General features: G+C 37.5%; 1 protein-coding gene across 1 annotated transcript in view; it reads right to left on the bottom strand.

The window, feature by feature from the left end:
* Positions 1 to 2,218: 2,218 nt before the first annotated feature.
* The window catches only part of ARSB (arylsulfatase B), a gene marked incomplete at its 5' end in the record, with an annotated part of 71,763 nt that continues 53,755 nt past the window's right edge, over positions 2,219 to 20,226 (bottom strand). Inside the window, 2 exons of the mRNA XM_082335989.1 lie at positions 2,219 to 2,652; positions 3,219 to 3,347. Of these exons, the coding sequence (XP_082192115.1) occupies positions 2,387 to 2,652; positions 3,219 to 3,347 (395 nt within the window). The 3' untranslated portion in view covers positions 2,219 to 2,386. The remainder of the gene's footprint in view (positions 2,653 to 3,218; positions 3,348 to 20,226) is intronic.

Genomic DNA, 20,226 nt, shown 5'->3' with positions numbered 1-20,226 from the left:
CACATATGCTTGCCCTGGTCATATCCCGCTCCAACCATCTGCTTTCAGCCACTGACAGATGAATGGAGAAGGATATTGAACATTGGTCTGAAACAGGCTTCCAAAACATATCTATCCAAATCACAGAGAATACACGTTTGCCCACTATAGGAGTATTTTTCCTCCTAAACTATTTTTCTTCTTTCCCCATCTTCAAGGCTGAAGAGACTGAATGAAATAGAACAGAAAAAATACTGAAATAAAGGAGCAGAAGTGACAAAGGAGAGAGAGAAACATGAGGCTATTTGAAAAAAAGACAAGCAGCTCAACAGGCTTCTGGAGAGCTTTGGCTTCACTTCTACTTGTAGGAAAACATCGAAGGTGGAAAAGGCAGGCTACATTTAAGACACTGTAATGGAGAAGCAGCTGTATCAGAAAGCAGGAATTTCTGTTCATTTTCAGTTTTCTTAAGTTTCATCTTTTCCATGCTTTATCTTTCTATTTTAAAAAAAAAGCACAAATTCTGTCAAGTCTGTCTCTTCATGAATTTGTTTTCTAACAATTAGCACAAGTCTCCTGAGGGAAAACTGGGAAAAGGTGTGCAAAATTTTAGTGCAATTTATAGGAGTTGGTCCTGGAGCCAGAAAATAGGCTATTAGATCCCTGCTTTCTGGACAGGATGACAACTAGAGCTCTGCAGCCTGAGAACTTGGCTAAGGACACTGAGAAGCAGTACCAGAACTCTGGCCAGACTCCAGAGGTTTGAAAGATTAAGAGAGCTGGTGGGTTGATCTTGCATCAATTTGATGAGTAACCGAAAAATGTTGCTTGGCCTGGTTTCTTCATGGCTCAGAGCCCACTTCAGCATGAAAACAGCCTCTACTATGGTAATAAAGAAACAAAATCTGAGAAGAAAGGGTACTCACGAGGCAGGCTATAAAAGTAAGGTTTTGTTCACCACAGAATCATTGAGTAATTCATGCAGAAAGGGCCCTTTGGAGGTCACCTGGTTGTTCCTCACCACTCCCACCAAAGCAGGGCCAACTTCAAATTCAATAGGGATAGATCACATTGCTCAGGGTCTTCTCCAACCAAGGACTGAAAATCTCCAAGGATAGGGATGCCACAGCCTTGCAGTTTCCATATTTGACTAACCTCATGGTGAGATTTTTTTTTTCTTTTCTTGTATTGAATTGGAACTCCACGTGTTCCCTGTGTGCTTCTCATCTTTGTGCACCTCTGAGAAGAATCTGGCTTCATCTTCTCTATGCCCTCACATTAGGTAGCTGAAGATTGCAATTTCCCCTTTCTCTTTCTTCTCTGGCATAAACTAACCCATTTCTTTAGCCTCCCCTTGCTTGCTCTCCTCCCTGTGATCATCTTCATGGTGCTCCACTGGACTTACTCCAATTTGTCAATACTTTTCTTCCACAGGGAAGCCCAAAATGTGACGCCATGCTCCAGTGCTGAATAGAGGGGAAGAAACACTTCCCCTAATGTGCTGGCTGCATTCTCGCTTACATGGACCAACATGTGGTTGGTCGTCTTCACCAAGTGAGCCCATGGCAACTCTTGTTCTATTTATTGTCCAGCAGGACGCCTAGATTTTTTTTCCCCACAAAAATGCTTTTTATACGGTCATAGCCCAGTGTGTGTTCCTGCATGGGGCTATTCCACACCAAGTGCAAGACTCTGCCTTTGTTGAACTTCATGAAGTCTTTGTTCATGCATTTCTTCAGCCTGTCAAGATGCCTCTGCCTGACAGTCCTGCACTCCAGTTGACCACCACTCTCTACTCCAGTTTGATACATTAACAGTGAACAAGGATTAAGGATTTTGCTGTATTCTGGGAGGTTTTGGTTTTCTTACTGTGGGAGATTTCCATCTGTTCCCTTTTCTGGACAAAGGTGCATGTTAAAGGCAAAAATTATTATGTCAACTGTTGTAATTTTTTTCTATGCTGTACAGATATGTAACAGCTTCCACTAGAATTTTTCTCCTGGACAAACATGAAACCAAAAATCAGTTTATTCCACAAGATGGATGCATTCCGGATGTCCCTGCTGCCATGATTCATTGCAGCTATTTAAGAAAAGTAATCTCTTTCAAGGAGGGAGGCAACAATTTACCTGCTGCATTAAAAGCATATTCTGGACAAAGAATACTCGAACAACAGATTTATAATTTTACCAACATTTCACATACAATTGTTGGGAAGGCAAGAGTAGGAAAAGACTGAAGTAAGATTCCCAATCTATTTTAAGAGTACAAAATACTGAATTACTCAAGGAATGGGCTCACAATTAGCAATAGTTTAATAAACAAGGTAAGAAATACGTGACTAGGACCCTGAGTCCATAAACCATACTCTGCTACAGGGTTGTTTTTCAGGATGCAGTGCTGTGCACTATGCCCAAGGACCCCAAGCCCCAGTTGCTGCTGGATCACAGTGGGGATCTTCATCAGGGTAGAACACAGGCACTGAATGTTTATAATAATACTGAAGCCGTGAGAGCAGTTTTTTCACCACATGAGGATATTTTTCAGACAAATCATTTTTCTCTTCCGGATCATGAACAATATCAAATAGCCAAAGCCTCTTTGTTGGTGGATCGGATGACTGAATCATAGATTCATTGAACAAAGATGGTGGAGGGAACCAATGACTGCAGCCTGCAGAAACAGGAACAGACCAAGGGTTAATTCTCAGATATGGAGGAGCAGTGTGGAGACGTAGAGGTATACTGTAACTGACGAATTCACTAGGTCCCTTGACAAGCCACTGGCCAGTGACTGTTGCTACATCCCTTAACTCTAACCCAGCACCAGAGTCTCTCTAGTCCAGGGCTACCTATACAGGAGTCCTATTTATACAAAAGAGCTGCACCATTGGGATTCAAACTTCCATGTCATTTAATTGCGTATCAATAAATTTCATGGACTTTCTTCTTGGATTCCTTATGGGTCCCTATGGGTCCCTTCCAACTTCAGATATTCTATAATTCCATGATAGTTTTTCCACTACTGTGAAAGTCATTTGTATAAAAAATATTTGCAAAATGAAATAATATGTTGTTTGGATTTTAGAAGTGCCCCTTCTAGATTTCTGCATATGATCAAAAACCTGAAGAAGTTAGCAGAATAACTAAAAGAAATGAAAATACATTAAACAGAATCAAACTGTGTTTGGGGCAGGTGGGAGATATGACACACTGTACAAAAAGGAGTTACTTCATTACCTGGATATCCAGTTAGTAACTTCCATTTTCCATGTCGGATTGCTGCATGCATGGATATATTGAAAAGTGTATCATCCCATGGAGAAGAATTGCTCTGTGGTAAAGATGTCCTGTTGTCAATGCCAAGACCTTAATGAAACAGTAAACTAAGTTAGGTACATTGCATATGCATGAAGTAATTTTTAGAATTCTGTTGGAAAACAAAGCACTATCACTCATTTACTTTTATGTATTGGATAAAGAATTTGTTATATATATGTGGAAAGATCTGTGCTATGATTCACTGGATGTATTTAACTCAGAACTTGAACCGCACCCCAAAAAGTTACCAGTGGAAAATGTCACACCTGAGTCTGGATAACCAGACTCATTTTGTATACAGATATTATATGTGTATCTCATATACCTATATTAAGAATGCTCACAACTGGAATTGCTAAATTTGCTCATACAAGTGCCTGTATCTTTTGCCAGTTAGGAATATAGGATTGAAACATCTCCTGAATCAATGCTGCTACTGTTAATTCTCTTAGATCACTCTAAGGACCAAATCCCAGGTCCTAACTTGTATCCACATGCAGAGAGCTGTCTCTCTGGACTGAACTGGCTACATTCACACAGATCCACAGCTGGTCAGTGAAGTACTTCTATGGCATGACACAGTGTGAAGCATGTCTTCATGCTGTCTTTGGGAGAGTTGCATGTGACGTGGCCCCATATCCAGACACTGCAGAAAACTCAACTCTAACTCAACGATGTGCAAATTCCGTCTCAAAAGGAAACCTTAAGCTCCTTATAGGAGGGAGCTTAGGAAAAAATTAACATGCATACACCAGGGATGATCAGGAGACCCGTTCTTTATGGAGACCAGTAGGGAATCAGACAGACACTCCAGGAGCATCCAAATCATCTTGCACATCTGCTTTCATAAACAAGATAGGAGTTTAAGACATAAAATCTAGGAGTTTTATATTAACTGTATCAGCTGATACCTGTTTACCAAAAGACTACCAGAAGGCAACTCTATAATCAGACTAGAAATAAGACATCAGGAGGTGGAGAGAAACCAATGTTGATTTTCTAGCATCTTTCAAGAGATGACTTTCAATTAGTTTAGGGAATTTGAAGGACTCAACTGACAGATGTTTGCCACTGAAATGAAAAAGAGAATCCATGAGATGTACAATGGTCATGTGAGATCCAATATTAGAAGCGGAACTAGAGGTTTCTAAAAAGAGTAAATTCTGTACGTCACAGTGGGGCAAATACACATCTGATACAAGAGAGCAACATACAGATTGGAAAGAAAATGCTGGGACACAATTTCTCTATTTTTTATGAAGGTCCTGCTAAGTTTCTATTTTATTACTGGGCTTCACACTTTGAGTTAGTTTTTCTTTAATAAACACTTTCTGTGCATACCCAAGTTCCCTGTTTACATCAGATCTGTATAATGTTCCCAGATAAATAAGGCTATAAAAGGGGACTAATTGTTTAGAGTAGGCATACACAGACTGGGGAGGACTCAGCTCATCTTAGATCATGAAGCACTGAAGCTGATGGTAAAAAAACCCAAACCCCGATAAAACCAAGGAAAACTTCATAAATACTCCCAGAAGAATCTCTTCTGGAAGATAAATTCCCACACAGCCATGTGATGTCCGTAGCAGATATGAAACAGTTTAAAGATTAATCTTGCTTACTTTTCAACATCATTACATTATGTATTATTCTGTCATACTGTTTTCTACTGGGAATACTCATCTTTGCCATCTACTTTCTTAAAGAGCACAATGGAAGACATTCAGCAGATCAAAAACCACAACCATGTTTTTTAAACATTACGTCTCAAAATTACAATATTAAGGCTTGGTCTAAAGGAAAAATTATGTGAGTCTGCCTTTCTGATTTTAAGGTTTAGCATGGAGAATATGCTTCTGATTGCTGAGCTACAGTATGTGAAACCATAGTATTACACAAGATAAATTATTTAGAATACTTCAAATAAATAAACAGTACGAAAGATTGTATTTTTAGATATACTTTGCAAAATATCCTTAGAATGCCATGCATGAGACTTAAAATAAGATTCAAGAAGATAAAATAATTTAAAAAAAAATTATTTGGTCCAGGGAACAAAACCAAATTCCTAAACTAAGAAATGCTTTTACCAGAGCTTGTAGTTGAAGCTGTTTGGTGGAATATTATCTTTCATCAACATTTCTTGAAGATAAAAAGATAAATTCCCTCACGTTGAGCTATTATAAACAGAACTCTGTCACTCATGCTAACTCACCCATTGCAAGCACTTGTCTTGTGCCAAAGAAATGTACTGTCTGTTATTCAGATAAGCGCATTGCTTCCTAGGCAGTACAGGTCAACTTTTATCAGACATATCAGCCATGGAAAACAGACTGATGCTTGCTTGAATGCTCTCTACACAGGATATTTATAGGACTGCCAGGTTATTACATTATATAAGCACCAGATACAGAACTAAGATAAATAAAAATATTGCTTGATGTAAGTTCTCTTCTTCCCATCACATGACTTTCACCTTGAGCTTGGATATTCCTCCTCCTGCATTTACCTTACTTTCTCCTTCTCTTCAGCCCAGCTGTTAAGTTTCTATGTCTGTGTTCATTCTTCAGCTTCTGCTAGTGCAGGTGAAATGCAAAATGCCTGGGCAGTCTTCTCCCTCGCCGTATGAATTTTACAGAGATCCCTTTTCCAACTGGGCAGACTAAAGAAGTCACATTCTTTTTGTTTCCTTTGCAAGGTAAAACATTCATTCCCATAGTATCTAAGCTGTTTTTCTCTGCATGTCTTCTAGATTGTTAGGGTTTTTTTCCTTCTTTTTTTCCATTATGGTTGACCAGGCAATAATGACAGCCCTATGGACTAATTTAGCAGTCAGAGGACAGATGCCTTTTATTGGTCTGTGTAATCAAGTCTGCCTTCACATGCCCACATACTTTGCCTATAGACTTATATAGAAAAAATATGATGCTTTTGCTTGTGCAAAAAGGCTAGACATTTTAGGTTTCTGCTGTTTAATCCACAGTGTATCAGCGGCTAATGAAATACTAAAGCTTTGTTTTTACCTTAAAAGAAAAAACTCACAGCCTTTGCCATGAATTTTCTTGTTTTCAAACAGAAGCCACCGTTTCCTGAAACTCAACTTCAGAGCCTCACCAGCTGCCGTATTTCTTTTTAAGTAGTCTCTTGGGAAATGATACAACTTTTATTTGTTAAGAAAGCAGTGAAATTTCATTCAGATATTTATTTTCAAATATTGAATGCTACAACAAATTGATCTAAATATTTTAGTGTTTTGCTTGGAGTGTAGTTCACCAAAAAGTATTCAAATAGCTTTTATATCTCTATAGAAAAAACAAGTCCTTCAGAAAATGTTGCCCCTGGTAAGTGACTTCGGAGTTTATATCATATTTCAAGACCATCCTTAGCCTTAACAGCCTGAAAAACGGTTTCAGGATCAGATTTTAAAAGGAATTGAGGTGGCAAACTCCCCCTACCTGCAAAAGCAGTTTATTATCTAAATACTTTAAACGCCTAGCCCTTTGCCCTTTATGAAAACTTCAGCTTAGTTCTTTTATTTCCGTTATCATACATTTTCTCTGTAAACAGATATATACTCTAAATTAGGATGTAGAAGCCTAAATAATTTTCAATAGCTAATTTGTATCTTCAAGATACCTGATTTTTCAGAAGGCCAATGTCATCAACTCTGAAAAATCTACGCAAGTTGCTCAGAAAGCATCAGTCAAAAATGTTAGCTGCATTTGCAAAAATAATGGCCGTTTTGATAATTTGAATATTCCATAGCACACTCTTCAAGCAGGACATTGAAAAATTTACTACTGGATAAGTAAGTTTATAAGTAACATCCTGAAAGATCACCAGAGAGTATGTGGGACTTTTCTAAAAAGTGAACAATTTTTCAATGCATTAAGCTTTGCTAATGCACAAACATAAGTACAACAAAAGGGAAAGTAATGAACATGGGTGAAAAAAGCCAATCCTCACTCTGCATAGACAAAAGAATATGCTCTGAACAAGCTATTGCTATTTAGGGAAGAGTTTGTGAAGTTGTAATGAACAGGTACTGTTCAGCAGCAGTCAAGAAAAGCAAACCCAATATTAGAAGTGGCAAAGAACAGGACACTATGCCACCACCTAGGTCCTTGTTGCGCCTCACACGAGATACTGTGTGGTTTTGGTCCCCATGTTACAAAACAGACACAGAACAGCTTCTGTGTCAAGAATGACTAAATAAATAGGACTCTTCATCCTCAAAGATGAAGTGGAAGAAAAATCCATCGAGGATTCTCATATCCAAAATCACAACTTAAAAACCAGGAGCTCCATTAGCTGCAGGTTGTGGGGGACACGCAAGAGAAGTATATTTATGTGCATGCCCTCGTACGCTCCTTCCTATACAACTGCTACTCTCAGAAACAGAATAATGAGCTAGGCAGATTTTTGGCCTGACCATACACAAGACATGTCACCAAATTACTTTCAGTTCAGGACAAGCCAAATATTTTGTTTACAAAAGAAAGCACTATGTCGAAGCAGATTTATGCAACCTCTTTTATTACATTAATCTCTGTACGTACTGAACTGAAAGGGTCAAAACTTTCACAAAAGGGAAGTATAGAATCATAGAATATCTCAAGTTGGAATGGACCCGTAAGGATCATCAAGTCCAACTCCCTGGTCCTTGCAGAACTACCTAAAACTAAACCACATGACTAAGAGCATTGTCCAGATGCTCCTTGAACTCTGACAGGCTTGGTGCCATGACCACTTCTGTGAGGAGCCTGTCCCAGTGACCGACCACCCTCTCAGTGAAGAAATTTTTCCTCATGTTCTGAACTTCCCCTGATGCAGCTTCATCCCATCTCCTCGTGTCCTATCGCTGGTCACCAGAGAGAGGAGATCAGCACCTCCCCATCTGCTGCCCCTTGTGAGAAAGCTGTAGGCTGTGATGACGTCACCCCTCAGCCTTCTACAAGCTGAACAAAGCAAGTGACCTCAGCTGCTCCTCGTTAAGTCTTGCCTTCGAGACCTTTCACCATCTTGGTCGCCCTCCTCTAGAAGTATATGTAATTCAGATTCAGGTGTAATTGTAGTTTTACAAATACGTGAACACCACGAGTCATTTCTAGCATACGCTCTAGTTTACTTTCAGTGCTATTCTTAAAAGGAGGATTAGCATAAAGAAATAAGAATATTAATTTGTATTAGCAATGGCTTCCAGTGCATAGATCATTCTGTATCAGTGCAGATAAGTCAGTTATTTGCTGAAGGCTTGTTTTTCACTTATACCAGAACGTAAATCAAGGGTAAAGTAATTGAAATAATGGATTTACACCAGATTTCTACTACTGTGATTGAGATCAGAACCTGATACCTAAATTAATTCCTGCTTTAGTCATACAATTTTAAATTTAAAAAAAACCCGTACAATTTACAGAAATGTTACAAGATGACAGGTTTTGCCACACTGAAGAAGTTATTTGGTACATTCAATGCAGCAGTGTGTCCCAAGAAGTAATTAATAGCTGATGATTCAGAGTAAAACAGAAAAGATAAACCAAAACTGATTACTTTACCTAGCAATCTCTTCCTTCACTTCACTTTCTAAGCGTAGGGAAGATCATAAAAAATGATGCAATGTGCTTAGCCCTGTTTTTTTCCTCCCAGCCTTTCAAAAAAGCTCTTCTGACCTCATTGAAAATCCCATGTGTACTCCTGATTTAATACAGCATTTAGGTTATGTGGGTAGCTCTTCCAGAGGAAAAAAACTGTCTTCCTATGTATTTTTGCATATACTCACAATAGCCTTCTGCTTAACTCATTAATTCACCTATCCAACTGGGCAATGATTTCTGAGGGTGGAAAATAGGAAGAAATGTTTCTTCACATTTCTTCCCTGGTGATCAGTGTATGCTTGAGAATTAATCATCTATTCCTTGGCTCATAGAATCCTCGTCTATCAGAAACTTCACTAAAATAAAATACTAATTTATCTGACCACCATGAAAAAGACAAAAATGCCTGAAAATCCACTTATTTTCTGTGTAACTCAAAACCTTTTAAATTCTTCTACTACTGCTGTACAGCACAATAACTTTGTGACCCTTTGATGCCTGCAATGCTACATGGTAATAAAAAAAAAGAAGAGCTGTTCCAGTTTTACTACATTATACAGCTTTAGATGTCTTATCAGAAGCTCTCTACTCCTCTTCCTGTATGGGGCCTATAAATCCAACTTGTTTGTTTTGCTAAGTCTTAAGATGTTCCTGACAGGTTTCACTGATATTCTCTGAAATATTTAATAGTCAGTCAAGAGCAAATATTAAGAAACCCGCACGTTTTCCTAATCCAAGCAAAATCAAAAAATAGCAAAGACAACAACAAAAAGGCACTGCAACACAGTACTTAGTAGGTAGGCTGGAAAATTCAGATCTGTCAGCATCTTTGTAAATATTTCCTATTATTTGTTTCAATCTTTTGCTTTCCACCCTGCAAAGCAAATATTTCAAGTACCACGTAACCATAAGTTGTAAAAAAAGATTTAAGGATAGTCAACACCCATACTGTGTAAATTTGCAAGGGTAAAAAAAAAAAAAAAGGTACAAGCTGAACTTTTTTTTTAAAAGAAAGACTCATTCTTTAGATCAGTCTAAAATGTTTCTGTGGAAATATTTTATTAAATGTAATGAATTTCTTTAAGAGTATATTCATTTAACCTTTGCTAATTTTTAATCATAAGAAGGAAGAAGATAAACTGCAAATTTTCAGCTGAGATTCAGCTGAAGGAAGAAGATAAACTGCAAATTTTCAGCTGAGATTCAGCTGAGGGAATACATACTCTATATCGATATATATATGATATTTGCACAGATCTAATAAGCATAGATCAACTACTCTTCTCATTCCTCTATCTCTCCTTTCTTTCAATAAGACCAACTCAAGTAATTGGTAGAAACCTAAAATGTGAAGATACAAATAGACAGTACATCTAAAAATAAAATATTCTGCCTTCAGTCTATGATTACGATGATGAAAATTATCCATGTTGAGAAGAAGTTTTCTTGGCTGGTAAGAGATTAAAGAGCACACAGTTCTCTCTAACATGCCATTTAGCGAGGTCCCAACCACAAAATTTAAAGGGTCCAAAACAATATTGCTTGAAGCATGCTATATTTCTGTACACTGTGGTCTACAGTTCTAGTGTGCAGGGAGCCAGTGTTGGGTACTGGAGAGCAATTTTGGAGAAAGACAAAAGAATGTTAATTTATTATTTATTTGGGAGACAGAGCCCTGCCCAAAGAGTTAATCTAAACAGCCTAAGTGAGTGTCAGATTGACTATGCCTCTACAATTTTCCAATATCCTACACAGTAACAAAAACATTCTTTTATAAGCAGCTACATATAATCAGTGCCCTTTATGGACAACAGAAGCAAATGAAGTTTCTACCTTTTTTTCTTCATCTGCAAAACAAGGATGTTAGAAGTTATCTACCTTTTGCAGTATATTTCACAAATGAAAAAGTGAAAAATATCAGCATTCTCTATAGTTAAACTTTTATTTATGATAATATAACATAGCAGCAGATTCAGCCATATGACAGGGAAAATAAAATCACAAAAAGCTCCAAGCTTAATTGCAACCTGCTTGATGGAAAAGACTGAAAAGCATGCATTAAGAAAAGCCACAAAACACAGGGTGAATTAAGATTTTAGGTGGCTCACAGTCTTTACAGTGCAGATTAGAAACACATCTGAAACAAATAATAAACAGGTGCTACTCCTTTGCAGGTATAAAGTACATTTAACAGCTTTCAGCCAAAGCTGGAATATCACCAACATTTCCAACAAGTGTGTGTGTGCATTACACTACCTGGATGTCTAAATAGTTTGATACCTTGCAGTTTACAATGTATACCGCACAAAAGGATTCCCTAGATATTCTCTTAGTAACTAAAAATTATCTCTGTAGTTCTGAAGACTTCTATTGCAGTATAAATTTTGCCTGGCTATGCAACACCCCCTATCACTTACTTGGTTACTCCACTCCAATATTCAAATAAGAAGTAACAGGATCCACATAGAACTAAAGTTTGCTGCTTGTACCACACGGCCATCTAGGCAAGAAATTAAGCAACCATGTGACAAGAGGAAAGATCCTCATGTGGACAGAAAAGCATCTAATAAAATAGGCAATGAAAAAAGTTTTGATTTCACACTGGAGAGGCCACTATTGGATTCCTAAAGGAATTTGTGCTGGGACCCATACTGTTGAACATATTCCAAATGACCTGGAAAAGGGACTGAACAGTGAGATTACAAAGTCTGTGGATGATGATAAATTATTTAAAGCTGTCTGTAAAGAATGACAGAAGGCCTTTATGAGACTGAGTGAATAGGCATTAAAATAGGCAATGATATTTAACATAAATACAGGTAAAGAAGTGATGCACGTGTGAAATAACAATCTTAAATTCACATATAAAATGATGTCCTGCATGTCACCCATAATTGTCCAAGAGTGAAACCTTGGGATCATGACAGATTGAGCTGATGCTTTTTCACAATTATGTCAGCACTGGTCAAAGAGAAAACTGAGTACAAGGAATTATTAGAAAAGGACTCGTGAACAAAGCAAAAAGTTCTATGCAACTGGAAAACTGTAGTTCTGGTCCTCCCATCTCAAAAAGAATACAGTACAACTGAAAAGGTTCAGAAACCAGTTACAAAGTTGGGTGATGTGCAGTCCCCTGTGAATTAAAATCCTCTGCTAGATGTACATTCTGCTTAATTAAATTTGTATGTTCTTTGGAACTCCATAGATGGCTGCTTCCATCCCCCACATGACCAAAGGAAGGTTCTTCCCATCTTGTGTAATGTTGAGCCACATACAATCAAATAATCAAAACCTTACTGTTTTAATTGATAGGGGACATATCAATGTAACACACAGGCCAAATAGTTTGAGTGCTTACTACACAGACCTCATGAAGTATCTTGAGTGAAACTACATCGTCTTGGTAGTTGTTAGTATATTCAGCATGACTACAGTCTCTACCTGACCTGACTAGGCATCATCTACAATGTGGAGTGGCACTACTACACAGCACGTACCCACAGTGAGAAAAACTCAAACATCCTGAAACACTGGATGAGACATAAATTCTTTACCCAGGAAATTCATCGTCTGCTTTTGCCAGTAACAGTCATGTTCCAACTGGACTAGACTACATTCTCTGAACAAATATAATCTTGGCTACATACTCAAATTCAACTACATACCATTTTTTTCAATCACTGAAGATGTTTTGTGGAAAACCTCCATGTTATTCTATTGCTTTGTAAAATCTTCTTTTAATAGCATCTCAGCTTGTTGCTATCAGAACAGCGAGAACACCTCTCTAAGCTGCTGGTCCCCTGCTGTCCTTACCCTCATGTGGTAAAAGAGATTTCATTTTGTCAGCAGGCACCGCATAAGGCACAACTGTCACTAAGACACCGTTGCAATAAAGTCCTGCTTGTTTGCAAAGACTCTTCGGAGGATCATTGGTAGTGCTCATGTTTTCAGACATCTCTCTGCTAACGGAGACTGGAGAGGCACATGCAGAGCTATAGGTGTGACAACAGGCACCCATCACGGGATTCTGTCACTTATTCCCTCAGAGCAAGGAACATAGCCATAACAAGGTTGCATCACATCATAGCCAGAAGGCAAGAAACTACTGAACTGCAGAAACTAGTGCTTGCAGTAACTAGTGCTTGCAGTAAGTAAAGCTTGCAGCTTTAGGGAATGAAGTAGCACTTACGCATATGTCTAAAAAAAGATACTACATTTAAAATAATTCAGTCTTGTGCATACAGATTGTCAGCTCATGAAGACTGTCACTCCAGGAAGACAGGCTTTCAAAAGGTAGTGTCACCTCGCAATGACAAGTCTCAAGGGGATAAATTAGATGTTCAATTTTCTTTTTTATTCTGCTGATATTATACTCTGAAACATTACCAGTGATTCAAAAAAAGTTTCTTTACTTTGTAAAAATGTTTTTATTAGAGAGGAGTGAACAACTCTGTATGTTGCCGAGTAGAGTTCAGCTTAATATTTGAACCAAACAGTTGGAAAAAACCAGTCAGGCTACTTACACTAGAACTTAAAAGTGACAACCAATAACCGGTATTATTTTCATAGTAAGGCGATGCATATGCCTCCCTGCCTCTTGTGATCTGATTAGTAGTCTATAAAAACCACAGAGGAGATCCCCAGACAGAAGTCTGGGACTGGCGAACCGAAAACCACTCATATATGAAACCCAAACAGAAAGAGAGTATTTTCTAGTATGTTCATTATCGTCTTTAGAATCAACATACTACTTCAATCATCCAAGAAATCCCTACTGTATTCACCAGCTTCTATATATTGTCAGAAAAATGGTAATGGTATAATTCTCCTAGTGCTTCCATTAAAATAAATCAAAGGTTTTGCACATCACAGCTTTTGTTCTAATGTAAATAATTTGACTCTATTACCAGGATTTAAAACATGTACTTACATGATGCCCATTAAATAGAAAAGAAAGAAAACCCAAGCAGTTCAAAAATCACAGGTGATTAATTTTCTGTTGATAGACAATGCAGACTCCTTCGAATCACCGTAGCCTGTTTTTGTACTACAACAGCAGAAGCAGTAGGTAAAAAATCACAGACTTTCTTAAATATTATGGAACTCCACATAAAAATTACCATCATGAAAGCAGTGTTCAGCCTCCTAGAAATCTCACCACATGCATACACACAAAACCTGCATGATTGGCAGGCTCAGTGTCCCTTACTAATGCTCAACTGTGGAACAGCGAGAGGTCTGCTAGGGCTTGAAAAAACCCACACCGAAACGAATGGGAACCTTTCCATTAATTCCCGTGGGCTCTGGTTCAGACTAGTTAAGCATCAGTAGTAACAAACAAGGAATTTACACCCTACCAACTTCTCTTAATCAAACAAATGAAGCTAAATTCCCCTTTATCCATACAGTTCAGTAGACATACCGTGTTTTCCATGAAACCTTTATATGAAAGGCTTCCCCATTTGTATTCACAACAATCATTTCTGGCAACAACACATACATTTTAACCACCCCCCAAATTATCCCCAAATTAAAGTGATTCTGAAATCAAAACAAAACAAAAGTGCCAATACACGATTTACCAATTCTCAGAAGAAAAAGCTTAAGAAAATAATAAAAAAAAATCAGTAACAGCACACAATCCCATGAATGTTACCAAAAATTGAGGGTTACAGATTACCAGAGAAAACCGAATTCCAGAGTAATTTTCTCTGCTGCAAAATCCATGTCACTAAGCTCAGAAGTTAAGATCTAGAAACTGTTTACTTAAATATATCGCTCAATCTTCCCTGCAGCACTGAAACAGCGGAATAAAGGTAGACTTCAGGTAACAGGCACCCAAACATTTGATTCTTTATAGGAGCATGCAGCCAGAAAGGGAAACACAAAGTCGAGAAATGAACCATAACTTCACTGCAGTAAAACTCAGGAAGCCTCCCTATAACTTTTCTTTGTGGTCAGCGCTGCTTCCCACAAGCACAGCTTCTGAACTTTCCTCCGACGGCATTTTTCCAACTGTCCAATAGTTTCCTCCCTAAAGGAGGAAATTCTCAGGTCACACCAAAAGCCCTAGCCAACTGCATGCTATATAAATTAGTTTGTCCACTAAAGCAGTTAGAAACAGAAGCCAATTCGATGCTGAACTTATTTAATTTTCAGTAAACTGGAAATAAAGAAAAGGCTCAGACCAATTAAATGTTTAACTTCTACACACTTCTAATAATTAAACTGAAAACTAAGGGTTGAATTCACATGAGGATGTATCTGACAAAATGAGACGTCTTCTCCCTCTTCCAAAAAATCTAGCCCAACACTGGGGATATGTTTCTGGGCTTTGGGGACCCAAATTCACGCTCTGAGTTCCCCTGATTGTTACGAAGGGTTTTGAACAGTGATCTCCCATCTTTCAGGAGAGATTTCTCCCCAACAGACTGTATGAAACTCTAGGATGGAGGTTTCCTCCATATTTTCCATTTCACATCATATAACACATACAAATATTTTGAATGACAACACAGAAAATAAGCCTTTAACTTGGTGATGGGGTGTTTGGATGGGTTTGGGTAATTTCGATTTCCACTCATACCAAATTTGTACATAAAGCTTTGAATTTATAAAAGAAAGTAAGCAAATTTAGTGGATATACCATTTGGAACAGATTCTTAACTTTTTACTAGCTTCTAAATTTTAATTCAATGATCTATGTGTTTTTCTAGCATCCATACATGCAAAATATTCTGTAGGCACAGGGTGGTTTTCATTTGAAAGCAGTCTAGTCTATAGTTTGATTTCCAGGCACTCTACAAATACATCCAAGTTAGGGACTCTGCACTACACCATGAAAAACAAAATAGTACATGAAAAAAATATCCCGATTTCCTTTGCTGTTTCCCAGTTTGGAAGTACCTGGATCTGGGGAGAACAGACAGAAGGTGGCAGGAAGCTTTAATGTGGGAACATAAGAACATATAAACACCTTTCAGCATACACTGTTTCTAGTGAAGGCCATTTTAGCAATTGGAAAGCTGTACTCTTCACATTGTTCAGCTGCAGATATAATAAAAGTAGTACGAATCTATGGACTGGGTCAGAAATGACATTGGATTTCCATTCTATTTGAATTTATTTGCTTTATGTTTTTGGATTAAGCACCAACATGCTTTGCTTTAACATGAGATTTTTTCCCTCCTAAATATATAGAAATTATAGATATCTTCCACAAAATGCAGGAAATTTTTAAAGCTTCCTGATTATAATGGATAATGCTATAAATGTCTAGCCTAGTCTTTCTTGGGATGTATGATCTGAAGCAACTTCATTGTATTTTCTCTGAATTAACTCCTACTTCCATGACTGGAATTTTGGGAAGAGATGGAGAAACAGGCAGGAGAAAATGTTATGGATACTTATCATAACACTCACAGTCACCATCATCTATAATAAAGCCAAAATTTAGAGCTTACTGCATGTCTCAGAAAATACATATATATTAAAGTCTTGATCAATACTTGCTCTGTTAGATTTGTAGCTCTTTTACATCCATTGCAAATTTGGTCTTTCTGAGAGAAAATCTACAGGGAAATACAGAAAAAAAAATTCTTCTACTATGGGAAACATTAAATATCAAAGTTTCAGTGACTGACTTTAATAGATTAACAAAACTCTGAGCCCAAGCAGATTATTTAGACTGTTTTAAGGAAAGTATATATAAAAGTATCTTGTTTGTGAACAGACTGTTTTTGCATAGACATTGCCTGTTGTACATTAACAAACATATAATCAGTGGTTATTTAGTGCTTCTTAGACTTTTGCCTTCTTATGAAGCACCAAAGACAAAAAAATCTCATAGAAATCAAAGCTAAAAGTTACGAGGTAGCTTTGAGCAGCACCGTGTAATTAAGTAGCATTTTCCCTCTTCACAATAACAAACACCATCAGTATCAGAGTCCAACAAGTTCTTCATGGTTATTTCTAGGCCTACTGCAGTGCTATGGACTGCTGTTGTTACTGATGGTCCATACTACAGAAGACAGACAACTCTTCTCCCTATCAGAGAGGAAATGTTGTGTATTTTTTGAAAAGGCTCGAAGTTACATGATGCACCTTCCTCCATCTACACTTTTACCTCCTTGCACAGATAAAGTCAATTCATTTTTGCTTTTCTTCTCAGTCTTCTAAAGCCAACAGTTTTTCTTTCATGCTTATAATGAATAATAAAAAAAAAAATTCTACAGTGTTTCGAAATGATAGCTCAATAGTCAGTAGTAGCCCTTCAAAAGTGATGATTTTTCCATTTCAGTTTACATCTGTATAACCTTTGTCTTTGCACATCCTCACTCATAAGATACGTTTTTGAAGTTGCACATGTGTTTGTAGGCCTGATGCCTTAATTAACATGAAAGTCCATGAAAATGTGCCAGAAGAAAGCACAAGCTTGCTATAGTCACTTTGACATGCGGATGGCTCTGTGGGCTAACAAGGCCTTTGCATATATGTACTTTTAACTGATTTCTCTTTTTTTGAGCTGTGATGCATAGAGCAATTATTTCACCTCAACAAGGAAACTCTGGAAATGTCAAGGGCTCTTCCAGCCTATACTGTGACAATGAATTACTGAAGAAATAAGGGGTTTTGCTACTTCACTGAGGAAAGACATTTTGTGACCTTTTACAGCTTTATGGCAATAATGAGTTTTCTACAAAATTCCGAGTCTTTCTGTTACTTTATTAAAATAAAAACGTTTGAGGAATAGCTGTGACCTTAACCTTGAAAGAATGAATAGAATACTGATCTTGAAGAAACAGATTAGCCCTGAGACACTATAACTTCCTGCCATCGTGTTGACAAGGCATAGGGCTGTGCCATAGACAAACTCACCCAGCAAAGCTCACCTATCTTAATTCACTTAGTTGAATGCTGTGAACATATATATCCACTATTATCCCTTCTAATTTCAGTTTTCTCATAGTAATGTTTGATTCCAAAGGAAAGATTTATACTAGAATATCATGCTCAGTCTCTTACCTTTCAAAATGGATACTCTTCCTAACTTAATTTCAACAAGAGTAACCATATGTAAATACTCTTGTTCTTGTTTCAAAGTATTCACCTTGATTTTTACAACAGATTATACCTTTACATAAAAAGACACCACACAAACAATTGAGTAAAATCCAGAATTACTCATGGCAGCAAAAAATCCCTGTGAACATCAACAGGGCAAAGCATTTATCCAGATTATTACATTCTTACACAATTACAGAATAAAAAAATTAAATTTATTCTAAATAAGAGCAAACTTACTAATACAGCCTACAAGGTCAAACATCACAAAATGAGAGACAGTAAAAGGAAATGCTCAACTTCCACTTTTGATGGAAAAATAAGGAAAAAAAAAAATATCAAAATCTTATTTTTTCCAGAACACAGATTAGAACTGAAAGGAATAGTATTTATGAATTATTGAAGACACCAAAGGTCATGTTGAGATGACCTTATATGTGAAACACCCAAACCCCAGTTGCATCACTGTAAGGTAGCAGTGTTCAAGGTAAAGAGAACCAAGCAGTGTATAACCTGACTCTTAACATCCTGTGCACAATTAGAACTTTACAGGTTTCCCGCTCAGAGCTATTTCATTTGAAAAATGTAATCTAACATTCATGTCAAGACCTGCATAAAAATGTAAAATGTTAGTGTTATGTTCAAATAGGTATAGGATATAATGAAGCACAAAAAAGAAGCAGTACTGAGGGACTTCTGAATTCCAGTCATGATACTGGCATTAGACACTTTATCAAGTGACATTACAATTCTAAATTCTAAAAGAGATTATCAACATCCCACAGGAAACACAGGTATTAGTATTTATGAGGCTTACCAACCGTGCAATCCCCACACACTTAGTATTGACTACTGCAGTGACTGATGGTTCATACTGAGATGCAGGTGGGCTAAGAGCCAAGGCAACATACAACCACAGGCCAAAGTTCCCAACAGCAAGAGCTGCACCCCAGAAACTTCATGCAGCCAACAGCCAAAAGAAAAACACCACTTATCTCTGATGTGAATGGCAGCAGAGCTGGCTGGAATGGTGGCCTCCCATTAGGGAGTGGAGCTGAGCTCTGCCCAAAACTGCCAGACCAACATGAAAAACGCTGTGTGAAGTGGTTGAGGACCACACGCGGCTCCAGGGTCACATGTTGGCAACTCCCGCCTTACAAACTTACATGCAGTCATTGCAATTTATGATTTTCTTGTAATGAAAAGATGACAGAGTCCAGATGGTCAGCATGTGTATGTATAATTTTGCAAAGAAACAGAAATTTGGAGAAGCAAAGAACGTATCTATCTCCCCATTCTTGACCATTCTCCCATTCCAGCTGTCACTACGTAAGCTCAGTCAGCTAATCATACTGGTTGCTTTTCTGCACATTTTGACTCCGAGAGTGGATTCCGGGTCTTAGCCTGGCACAGACATGGACTACAGCTATCCCACGCGAAGCCCACGCATCATACTCATCCATGCATACCTACATCTTCTGCTGCTACTGAGTAACTCCATTACCAGGGATTGTTTTTTAACTTTTTTTTTTTTTTTTTTAAATAATCCTAAATCAGCTATATCATGAGTAATAAAAATGGGGAAGAAATCACTTCTGGCCTGCAAAGTCTCAGAAATCATCTTCCACCTGGGCAAAATAAGTAATAAATGGGGCCTAAAGGAGCCTAGACTGTCTATTCCTTAAGCAAGATTAATCATTTTCGTATAGGTATGGATAAAATATATAATGCTACAGCCATTATAATGCAATTTTAATGCCCATGAACGATACATCAATTGCAGAACTGAAATGGTTTCTCTATTGTAATATACCATATGTTCATTCTGCATATAGCAGATCTAGCCCCTTATAAGCAACCATTTATTTTGGCAATTAATAGCGCAATATATGAGGTAATGCCTTTTTTCTAATGTCAAGGAGAGCAATGTAAAGTTTGATTAATTTTGCTCAAGGCAAATAAAAGTTTGGAGAAAAATCACAAAATGTTTTTACAAGTTCTCTGTCTTGGATGTCTGCCTCTATGAACAGATATCTTCAAAATAAATTGACTACAATTAGTAGCCTACAATTTTATTATGCCTTTGAAGTTTTAGTTTATGGTTAAGTCTGGAATTTTAAATGAAGGTAAAAGTTTTTTCAGCCTAAAACAGCCCCACCCAATGACATATTTATTTTGAATACATCTCTCTAATTTAAAGAAATTAAAATTCGTTTTGAAGAGAAAGTGATGCTACACATGTAGTGTACAAGATTTTGTTAAAAATC

The sequence above is a fragment of the Platalea leucorodia genome (assembly GCF_965183815.1).
Source record: "Platalea leucorodia genome assembly, chromosome: Z".
Lineage (NCBI taxonomy): Eukaryota > Metazoa > Chordata > Aves > Pelecaniformes > Threskiornithidae > Platalea > Platalea leucorodia.
This window is presented reverse-complemented; position numbering and strand designations above follow the sequence as displayed.